Source organism: Polychytrium aggregatum (assembly GCF_025602895.1).
Source record: "Polychytrium aggregatum strain JEL109 chromosome Unknown BJ171scaffold_11, whole genome shotgun sequence".
NCBI classification, from domain to species: Eukaryota; Fungi; Chytridiomycota; class Chytridiomycetes; order Polychytriales; genus Polychytrium; species Polychytrium aggregatum.
This window is the reverse complement of record NW_026516213.1, coordinates 412,589-423,530: the sequence shown is the minus strand read 5'-3', so window position 1 is coordinate 423,530 and position 10,942 is coordinate 412,589. Positions and strand designations below refer to the sequence as shown.

The 10,942-nt window shown below is 58.5% G+C and overlaps 1 protein-coding gene across 1 annotated transcript; it reads left to right on the top strand.

Moving 5' to 3' along the window:
* Positions 1 to 923: 923 nt before the first annotated feature.
* On the top strand, positions 924 to 7,859 carry BJ171DRAFT_422071 (uncharacterized protein; the record flags this gene model as incomplete). Its single annotated transcript, XM_053107523.1, has 12 exons — positions 924 to 1,259; positions 1,667 to 1,954; positions 2,111 to 2,376; positions 2,455 to 2,524; positions 2,692 to 3,189; positions 3,296 to 4,078; positions 4,352 to 4,714; positions 4,757 to 5,199; positions 5,251 to 5,459; positions 5,556 to 7,017; positions 7,398 to 7,590; positions 7,713 to 7,859. Coding segments are annotated over 12 exons (5,058 nt in total), but the record flags the coding sequence as incomplete, so codon positions are not given.
* Between the last annotated feature and the right edge of the window lie 3,083 nt (positions 7,860 to 10,942).

Below are 10,942 nucleotides of genomic sequence, written 5' to 3'. Positions count from 1 at the left end.
AAGAACTGGCCGCTGGAATGACGCTGCGCCGAGGGTGAGCAGAATCGGCGTGCCCATCGGCGTGCCCATCAGCCCGGCAGGAATGGAGCCGTGGTGGCGGGCGGATTGCGCTTGACTCTGGATGGCTGCGTTCTCCTGCCGCATATCTGTTTTGCAGCGCCGAGGGCAAACTGCAGCACAATCCGGTTGTCATCGAATGCCAGGTGTCGATGGCATCGAACATGGACCTGCAGTCGCCTCTGGCCGACAATCGCACGCATCTCCGCGGCCCACCCCGCCCTGCCGTCTGCTCGCCACCCCCACCCTCTGGAAACGTGGCTTCTCAGGCCGCTCTGGTGCTCGGCGTGTTGCTTGCCTGCCCAGGTTGCCGCTGGGCTTCTGCCTCCAAGCCGCCTGGCGTGCTGGCAGCGACCGCGGTTCGATCCGGCGCGCGGTGCCACGGACAATCCACCCAAGGCCTTTTCTTGCCACGGCGACTGCCCCGATGCCGTCCCTGGCCTGTCTCGGTCGCTGTGCACACCTGCCCTCGCTCTTCCCGGTGGCCGTTGGGCTGGTCGGCCGCGCATGTCTTCGGTCAAGGTAAGCAAGTACACCGACGGCACCGTCCTGGCTGGCTGCGAGGAGGGGGCCTGCGTTGCTCCTGTCATCGCGCATGCACCGGTCTGGTCTGGTCCGGTCCTCCTGTCGCACCTCGGGCAGCCAGCATCGCCAGGCCCAGCGGGACCGATTCCTTGGCGGCGGCGGCTGCGGGACTGCCCTGTCGAGCTGCGGTGTGGAGAGCCTTTCTGGCATGCACACCAAGCCGCAAGTCCGAAGGATGGGAGAGGTGCATTGAAGCCGATGCGATTAGCCTTGCGTGTGATGACCGGACGGCAAATTAATTGGAGCGGCTTGCGGGGGGGGGCTTTTTTTTTTCGGTGTCCCAGGTGGTCGTCAGGGTCCGCCCGTTCAACTCCCGCGAAATATCCAAGGCGTGCAAGTGCATCATCAAAATGCAGGGCCCATCAACGGTCATTACAAAACCGCTCAATCCATCGGCATCACCGTCGCTGGAACCATACAAGTCTCAGCAACAGACAGAAGAGTCGCTCATCAAACACTTTACCTTTGACGCCTCGTATTGGTCCTTCGATACCGACCATGCGAACCATGCCAACCAGGAAACCGTCTACCAGGATGTCGGCAAGGAGCTGCTCGAGCACTCGCTCGAAGGCTACAACGTCTGCATATTCGCTTATGGGCAGACAGGCTCCGGCAAGGTAATGTGGCTGGCTCCTCCGCACCTCATCGACGGCTCGATCACTATCTGCGGCGATCATGTCGGCTTGCAGATGCAACGACAGCAGGCTCGGTGGTGCGATATCCTCAAACAGCCCGGGATCGAGGGGGCAGCTCCAGCCCTTCGTTCCGCCTCCTTGGATCGACAAGGCGGCTCGCTGGCCGGGGGGTTTGGGACGCTGCCTTCCGACCTTTGGTGCCATCCACTCCAGCACTATCGCTGCATCGACTCTATCGATTTCACTGCCACTGCAATGCCATCGACACCATCGGTGGTATCGACGCTGCCGGAACTGGGCGATCGTTTTTATCTTCCCCATGTCAACCGCCGCCACCGTCTGACACTTCGTCCTCTTGATCGCCTCCGACTATTCCTCTCAATCTGCAGTCGTACACAATGATGGGATATCAGGACTCGCACGGCATCATCCCGCGCTTCTGCAAGGATCTCTTTGAGCAGATCGAGGCCCGGCAAGACGAGCACAAGTCATTCTCCGTCCAAGTCTCATACATGGAGATCTACAACGAAAAGGTCCGTGATTTGCTCAACCCCAGCAACAAGGGCAATCTGCGGATCCGGGAGCATCCCAGCCTCGGTCCGTACGTCGAAGATCTGAGCAAGATGCTTGTCAACTCGTTCGAAGAGGTGTCGGAGCTCATGGACGAGGGCAACAAGGTTCGTAGATGCTACATCATCAAGCAATCGGTCTGGCATCAACGGTGATGATGACGGTGTCCGTTCCTGATCGGGCGATATCGAGGAACCGGTCCGGGCGATTGATTTGCTCGCTATTTCATTCATCTCTGACACTGCACAACGCCGACCGTCCAGGCCCGCACCGTCGCCGCAACCAACATGAACGAAGTGTCCTCTCGTTCCCATGCCGTCTTTACCCTCAACTTGACCCAAAGACTCACCGAGCCCATGTCCGGACTGCAGTCTGAAACCGTCTCGCGAATCTGCCTCGTTGATCTGGCAGGCTCCGAACGAGCGGACGCTACAGGCGCAACCGGACAGCGCCTCAAAGAAGGCGCCAACATCAACAAGTCGCTCACCACTCTTGGCAAGGTCATCTCGGCGCTTGCTGAAAACAGCTCGTCGCAAGCAGGCAGCTCCTCCACAATCAATTCTCCACATGCGCTCAGCAAGCGGTCCAGCAGCAGCTCGCTCCGCAGCGATGTCTCGCTCGGCCGCAAGGCCAGTATTCTGCGTAAGAGCGACCATCATATCCCGTATCGAGACTCGGTAAGGCGCAATGCAATCAAATGGATTGGAGTTGCGATGAGATCAGCTCCAGCAACCCACCAGTGCCCGCGACCAGGAAACTCTGCAGTGTCTGGACTGGCCCGCCGCTGGGTGCAGCATACTGATCCTCCATGTCTGTCGTCCTGGGACGTATCTGCGTGCACTAGGTGCTCACCTGGCTGCTGAAGGACTGTCTTGGTGGTAACTCCAAGACCGTTATGATCGCAGCCATCTCGCCGGCTGATGTCAGTTACGACGAAACCCTGTCGACTCTCCGGTACGCGGAGCGGGCCAAGAGGATCGTCAATAAGGCTGTAATCAATGAGGACTCGAACGGCAAGCTAATGAAGGAGCTGCAGCGCGAAGTTGAGGTACTGAGAGCCCGCCTGGCTGCGTACGAGAGCGACCTGACCCGCCCCAAGCTCAGTATCCAGATCGACAACAGCCGATCTCAGACCGGCACCGAGACTCCGACCAAAGTCAAGTTCAAGGATGTGCCTGTTTCCGCACCAGCCTTCACGATCGAGGAGGTGGACGAGCCCCAAGAGCCTCGGTCCGAGAGCCGGGCCGAGACTGAGAACACGGACATGAGCACCCTCAAGGACCAGCTCGAGGCGACCGAGAAGCTCATCACCGAGATTACGGAGAGCTACGAAGAGAAGCTGGTAGGCACACACGGCGAGCGCATGCGCCTGCTTTGGTCGGTGTTGCATCGCGCTCGTGCGTCACTCTGCTGTGTGGCTTTGCTAACCATCGCCTTCCGCGCTGCAGAAAAAGACGCAGCTGATCCAGTCCCAGCGGGAAAAGGCCCTCATGGAGATGGGCATTGCGCTGGAGCCCTCCAAGACAATTGGCCTGTATACCCCACAGACGGTTGCCCACTTGCTCAACCTGAACGAAGACCCGCTCATGAACGAGTGCCTGATCTATCACATCCCCAAGGGCGAAACCGTGGTTGGAAGCCAGGAGGGCGCTGACATTCTGCTGAGCAGCGATATGATTCTCCCGCACCACTGCACCTTTGTCAATAACGACGAGGAGAAAAAAGTCTTTGTCATCCCGACCGAGGGCAGCATGGTGATGGTCAACGGCCATCTTGTTTCCGAAAAGTGCCGCCTCAAATCGGGGTTCCGCCTGATCCTCGGCAGCAACCACGTTTTCCGGTTCAACAACCCCGAGGAACTGCGGATGGAGCGCGCCAGCTCGGGGGCAAGTCAGAAGCGGACCTCACATCTGTCCTTTGCGACCTCGCCCGAGAGCGGCGAAGGCTCATCCGCCACCGCCGGCAGCGACGTCATTGACTGGAACTACGCTCAACGCGAGCGCGAGCGCATCAACGGCCCCATGGACGGCTTCCCTGCTGTTGGCAAGGGATCGCTTGTCGTCGGCGACGCATCGGCCCCACATACCCGCGAAAGCTCCGTCAGCCAACCCGAGCAGTCCAGCGAAGCTGAAAGCCATCCCGAAGTCGACAAGCTCATCCATGACATGGAGACCCAGATGTATGCCGTCCGCGAACGCGAGGCCTCGCGGCTCATCGAGGAAAGCATGCGAGTCGGAAAGGAGATCATGCAGATGGAGGATCATCTGCACAAGGAGCAGCAGCGCCTCGAGCAGATCCGATACGAATACGAGAAAGAGCAGACCAAGCGCATGTATCTCGAAAGCGGTCTGGCCACGTCGCCGGAGCCCCCGATCCCCGGTGCCATCACCCAAGGGATCCTGGTCGGTAGCCCCAAGAAGATAGAGACTCTCGGCGCCGCATCGGTAGCACCGACCGACAATGGCGTCAACATCGAAGAGCTCGAGCGCACTCTCCAGATGGAGACTCAGAAAGTCCAGGTGATCGAAGAAGAGCTCAAGATCGAGAAGGAGCGGATGGAGCGACTTCTGGAGATGCAGCGACTGAACTACGAAGCCAAGCTGCGGCGCATTTCGGTCAAGGCCAAGGGCAGCTCGCAGGCCGGATCGACATCGTCACTGTTTTCGCCGCATCACCAGCAGCTTGCCCGCAAGTTCCTGGCGCGCTGGAGGTCGCGAAAGTTCATCAAGCTGGCCGAGGAGATTCTGACCAACACCGTCAAGCTCAAGGAGGCCAATGTCATTGCCCAGGAGCTCCGCAAGCAGGTCATGTTTCAGTTCGTGATCGTTGACAACCACTTCAACGAACCGACGCGCTCGTTTTGGGAGGTACCGACGGGCTCGCGCGGCAACTTGGCCAGGCCGGCTGAGCAGCCCTCCGAGGCAGCCGTATTGGGCGACGCCAAAGCCTTGCAGCCGGACAAGCCGTACCTCGGCGTCCGGGTCATGGACATGCGCAGCGACTCGATCCAGATCTGGCCGTTTTCTACGTTGGCCGAGCGGCTGCCGCAAATGCAGGGTCTCTACAACTTTGGCGACACCTCGTCGCTGCCGACGTTCACACCGCTGCCGACCTTCGAGGATCCCTTCCGCGGCACGGTTCATCCTTACTTTGACTTTCTTGGAGTCGGCTGGGTCTCGGTGAACAACCTCGCATTCGGATTCACCAAGGAGACGGTGTGTCCCATCATTCAGCTGGAAACTGGCGAGACCCTCGGCCGTCTGCGGGTCATCATCAGCCCAATCACTGCCGACAACAACGCGCCCTCACGCAAGCCTGGATACCGCCGCAAGAAGGCCAGGCCCGCGCGCTCGTCCAGCAGGGCAAAGGATAGCACCGATGAGGACGACGACGAGGACGAAAGTGGCAACGAAAGCAGCGACGAGCACGGCAGCGACGACGATGCCGGAAGCGAGTACGACAGCGATGACTTCCAAGACAGCCCGCCGCGTTCGCCGATTTCCCTGGACGAAGGCAAGGAAATCTTGTTTGAAGTCTCGGTCCTGGAGCTCCAGGGCATCTCTGAAACCGAGTACACGCAGCTGCACTGCCAGTTCCGTCTGTCCGAGTTTGGTGCCCAGGAAGACGAGAACCGCAAGAATACCGCGCGCAAGCTCAGCATCGCACAGACGCTCCTTCCACTCGGGTTTGGCGGCGAGGCGGGCGAAGACCAGACCAGCGAGGCACTGCCATCCAGCCAGACGACATTCCAACCAACTGATCGTGTGTATGCCACCGATCCGGCCGTGGACTTTGGCGACACCTGCCAGTTCGACCTGACGCAGTCGGTCAAGATCAAGGTAACGGACCGAGTCAAAGACATCATCGAGCACGGCATGGTGGCCTTTGAGATCTTTGGACGACGATGCCACACGGTGCAGGAACTGGTCGACAACGAGCTTGGCCCCAGCCTCTCCGACTCGGACTCGGACGACGATGGTTCGGTGCACCGGCCGAAGTCAGTCATCTCGCGCACGAACAGCGTCCGTACGGTTCGCACGACGCGCTCGATTCGATCGATGATCAACCTGAACCCCAACGACGACGAGAGCGAGCTCGAGCGACACAGCATCCTGGCCCAGCTGCAGATCCTCGAGCTGTCGCACACGGACGGACGGTTCAAGTATGTCCCCGTCCAAGACGCGGCCGGGTCGATAAACGGGGTCACCGGCGTCTTTTTGATGCGACAGGGCCTTCAGCGTCGGATATCGCTCAGAATCACCCACACCAGCGGCAAAGAGTTCCCTTGGTCGACGATCACCGCCATGTCTGTCGGCAACATCCGTCTGGCGCCGACAAATAAGCTGCAAGAGGCAGCCTCCGGCGACAACAACATGATCTCGCTCAACGTGACGGAGAAGGAGAAGAAACTGGCGATTGTTGCCCGCGATGGGCGGACGGTGCTGGAGGTCGAGTGTCCATGGGACTCGTCGCTGCACGAAAGCGAGCTGCTGAACCGTGTGTCCCGGGGCAAGCGGCTGCTGATCGACGTTTGCTGGACCATGGAGACATCGCTGCTGCAGAGTGGCGAACGCAGTTCAATCGGCCCTGTGCATTTTTCCACAACCGTTGCCCTCCAAATCTACGACCGCGACTTCAAGGTCAAGGCGCTCACGAACGCCCGGTTGATGGGTCTACTCACCGGCACGGGCTTCAACGTCAAGCACATGAATCATATCAACCTGATCTACGTGATTGCACTGCAGAAAGAGCAGGAGCGTAAGCGCCGCGACTGGGCCAAGATGGATACCAGCGGGATTTATGTCCGCGGCGAGGAATGCTTGAACGGCTGGAAACCGGACGGCATCGAGCTGCTGCTGGGATACCAGAAAGCCATCGACCGGGTCCGGTGGCGTCAGGAGGTCGAAATGACTCGCCAGCGACTCGGGATGGATGTCCCAGCTTCATCGACCTCGGGCACGAAGGAGCCCGCAGGCTCACGAAGCGGCGGCGAGGCGGACAAACGCGACCAGATCCTGCTCCTGCGCAAGTGCCTGGAGCTTTGGCGGCGACGATCTACCCGCATGACGACATCCGACCTCGTAAGTGCTCAAATTTGTACGATTGGGAGTTGTAAGGATGAGAGGGAGTGTGCAAGCTGCAAACGGCCAGGTGGGATGTGCCGATTCGAGTATGCCGCCCTGAGGGCCTGTCGACGCAAGTCTCCTTGATGATCCAGACGAGAATAGGGCTCTTGCGGCTATGACGATAACCATGTTATGGCCTGGCTGCTGCATTGAAATCCAGATCCGCCTGTTCAACTGCGACACTCAAGCGCGCCAGAAGTTACCTCGGGCATACAACATTGTGATCCATTGGAAGTCGTCGATTCAGCTGTTCACCGAAACGTATGTTGTCCCTTCGTGCCCTGCATGACATGTCGGTCAAGTGTTGTCAATGTTCCGGTGTGCGCTCTCGCTCTGGTATTGCATACAGGGCGCCGGATCGACTTCCATGTGGCTGATGCCTGCTCTGTCCTTGTGGTCCTGCTTCTTGCACAATGTCCCTCAGCGGCCTGGTCTCCAAGCGCGGCTGGCTGGCCTGTCCCGAGGATCGCGGCGAGAGCTGGGTGAAGCGATGGTTTGTTATCCGTCGGCCGTACATGCATGTCTTTGCCAACAACAACGAGGCCGAGCAGATCTCGACTATCTGTCTGGAGAACGTGACCATCACAGACTCTCCGGATCTGTGGAGCATCCTGCAGGTGCGCATCGCTGCTGTTGCTGCTGTCTATGCACAAATCGGCACTTTACTTGCAGCCGAGGAAGCTCGTCTCCCTTAGAAACGTCATTTTTGCTAACCCTGTGCCATTGCTCATATTATCAGCGACCCAACGTCTTTGCAGTATCGACCAAGTTCCACAACATTTTGCTCCAGGCTCAAACGATCGAAGAAATGGCCGAGTGGATCAACACGATCGATCCGCTGCACAGCGCCGCAATCCTGAGCCGAATTGGACACGCCCGAGACTGAGGCAACATGGGCTCGTCCAGGATCTCACCTACACAGTGTGTTCGTAATAGAATGTTCACAAATGAGGCCTACGTTTAGTGCTTGATTTGGGTGGGAATACAGACAGCCGCATTCATCATCCACAGCGGCCGTCCACGGGGCACAATCAGCGTTGACCCAGACAATTACAGGCAATCCAATAAAAAACGGGACACCCGGGATTTTGACCATTGATCGAATATTTTGTTACCCAAAACCATCGCGCGCTGGCCATGACCATTCGCCACACATCCGACTTTCGCACCGCCGCATTGCGATGCTACGCCCTCATCCATAGCCTGCGTAAGGTCGCCTCCATATTCAGTGTATCCAAGAGCACCATCCATCGATGGCACCGAGGATGCAAGCTGGATGACCCATCCCGGGTCCCAGCTCGCAGATCCACTTTCTTCGAGCAGGCATGTCCAGTCATTCGCACCCTGATTGAACAGGACCCGTTCCAGACTGGTCCTGTGTTGCGATGCAAGCTCGAGTCCATCCTCCAGAGGAAAGTATCACTCTCACTCTGCCACACTGCCATCCACCGAGCAGGTCTCTCACACAAGAGGGCAACACACCTCTACAAGTCCAAGCGACTGGATGAGCGAGTGGCACAGTTCAGGGACCAGGTCCGCTCCATCGACCCGCGGCGATTCGTTTTTGTCGATGAGACAGGGATCAGGAAATCCATTTTTCCTCTTTACGGATACTCACCGAAGGGTGCTCCGCTTCGCCAGCGCAATCACATGAAACACAAGTCTGTCTCGGCTGCATTTGCCATCAACCACTCTGGTGTGCTGCATCGCATGTACATCCCCACATCATTCAAGACACACTCGATGGTCGAGTTCTTTGAGCGAGCGACCTTCCCAGACGACTCTGTGGTTGTGATGGACAATGTCAGCATGCACAAGACAAGGGCTGTCCTGGACTGCATCGAGCGCCGAGGATGGTCAGTGATCTTCACTCCACCTGCTTCACCCGACTTCAATCCCATCGAGAACTTCTTTGGGGTTAAGTCCCCACCGATTTGGGGTTGAGTTCCCATCTTTTTGGGGTTGTCCCTCCAATCACGCCGCCATTTTCACGCTCAAATCCCTGGCTTGAACCTCTCGGCGATTTTTGAACAGGGTCACTTCCCCAACCAGCCCGCACAGACGGGCTCCTGCTCTCGGGTATAAATGCCACACCTTCGTCCTGCTGCTTTCTTCCCTCATCTCGCCTTGATCTGATCATCGCGCCATTGCACGATAAAAAAAAGTCTCTGCTCTGACCAGTACCACTGGCAGGCATCCAGCATCCTCTGCCCCCATGCCTCCGAAGCGCAAGGGTGCCGGTGATGGCCAGCCTCGGCCACCCAGGCCCAAGAAAGCCAAGTCACAGTCGGAGCCTGTCTCTGGTTCGTATTCTGACCCCACACATGCTTGGTCGTCTGTTGCTCCGTCGCTCACCACCACTGCTTCTACAGATCCAATGGATGTCGATCCCACCGAGCCTGGTCCCTCATCTGGTCCTGTCAAGCGATGTCCCAAGTGCGACGGTACCGACCACGAGCGAAGCAACACCAACAGGTGTCCCGAATATCACCCCCTCAAGAGTTCTGTCGTCCCACTCGTGGATGGAAGGTCATCCGCCCCTCAGTTCAGCTGCTTCAAGCAGACGATGGATGGCTGTTGTCTCAATCCCGCTCTCCGCGACAAGATCCAGGCCACCGTCGAGGCCATGACCCAGATCCAGTTCGAGGCATCCAGGCTGCTCAACCTGCACATCCTCCGGTGCATCGAGCAGGATCTTCCCGTCCCCGTCATCTCCAAGACCACCCCTGCTTTCATCCGCCAATGCTTCAAGATCGTCCAGGCCGATGCCCTCTCGCCGACCGGGGACAATGAGAAATACAACGAGCATCTGGTCGCTTCCTTTCGCGACTACCAGACCACTCGGCACGCAGACCTGCCTCCGGCCCCTCGTCTGCCTGATGGTGCTCACAGTCAGCTTCTCACCCTGGCTGTCAATGCCTATGCCACCAACTGCACCACCCACCTCAACCTGGCCTACTGGCGACTCCTTCGCCGCTTCTGCGCTGCCGTCTTCCCAGCCAACAAGCACAAGCACGACGCCATCGAGGCCTGTCTCGAGCTCTTCGAGAAACCAGGGCAGACTCCACCCAAGGCCGATCTCGAGTTCCTCTATCCCGACTTTGGCCACATCCTGGACGAGTTTCGGTACAGCAGCGACCAGGACCGCTTCCGGGCCCTCCATCGCCTCTCACACCATGTGGGAATCCTCGCCCGGGACAAGATGGTCGACAATGTCCACAAGTGGATCGACTGTGACATGCCCGCCCTCCGAGTCACCGAGCTGCAGCGCCAGGCCAAGCTGGACGAGCTCACTACCCAAGGCATTCCCTCCGACGACAAGAGGTTCACCACGGCCAAGTCTGAGCTCGGCACCACCAAGTCCAAGATCAACAAGCTGGCCGCCAGGATCAAGTGGGCCCTCAAGCAGCTCGCTCTCGACACTCCTCCGGCCGTGTGCACGATAGTTCCTCTATGCACTGCCACGGCCAAGTATGTCAAGATTGACACGGTCACTCTCTGGCAACTCCTTGACACCGAACATCGTCTTGGACTCACCCGGGACATGCTCAAGGAAGAAGGTGAGGACGGTGTCAACAACCAGGATCGTCTCTGGCGCAGTTGCTTCAAGCTGCGTAGTTCCCTCTTCCAAGAGCGGGACGTGAACAAGAAGCTGTTCAACTACGAGATCAGCACCGATGGCATTGGATGCACCATCGGCCTCGTCAAGTTTGTGCGTCGAACCGATCGCACCGAGACCTCCGAGCCTCCTCCGACTGCCGAGCAGCGCATCCAGGCCCACATCGGCAGCCCAGACCCCGACAAGACCACTTGGATTGGCATCGATCCTGGAGTCGGCTCCATCTTCACGGCGGTCATCCAAGCACCGGGCCACCAAGACGAGGTGGTCTCATTCTCCAATGGCCACTACCAGCAAATGTGTGGCCACAAGTCCAATACTGAGTGGCACAATATCATGAAGTATCGACT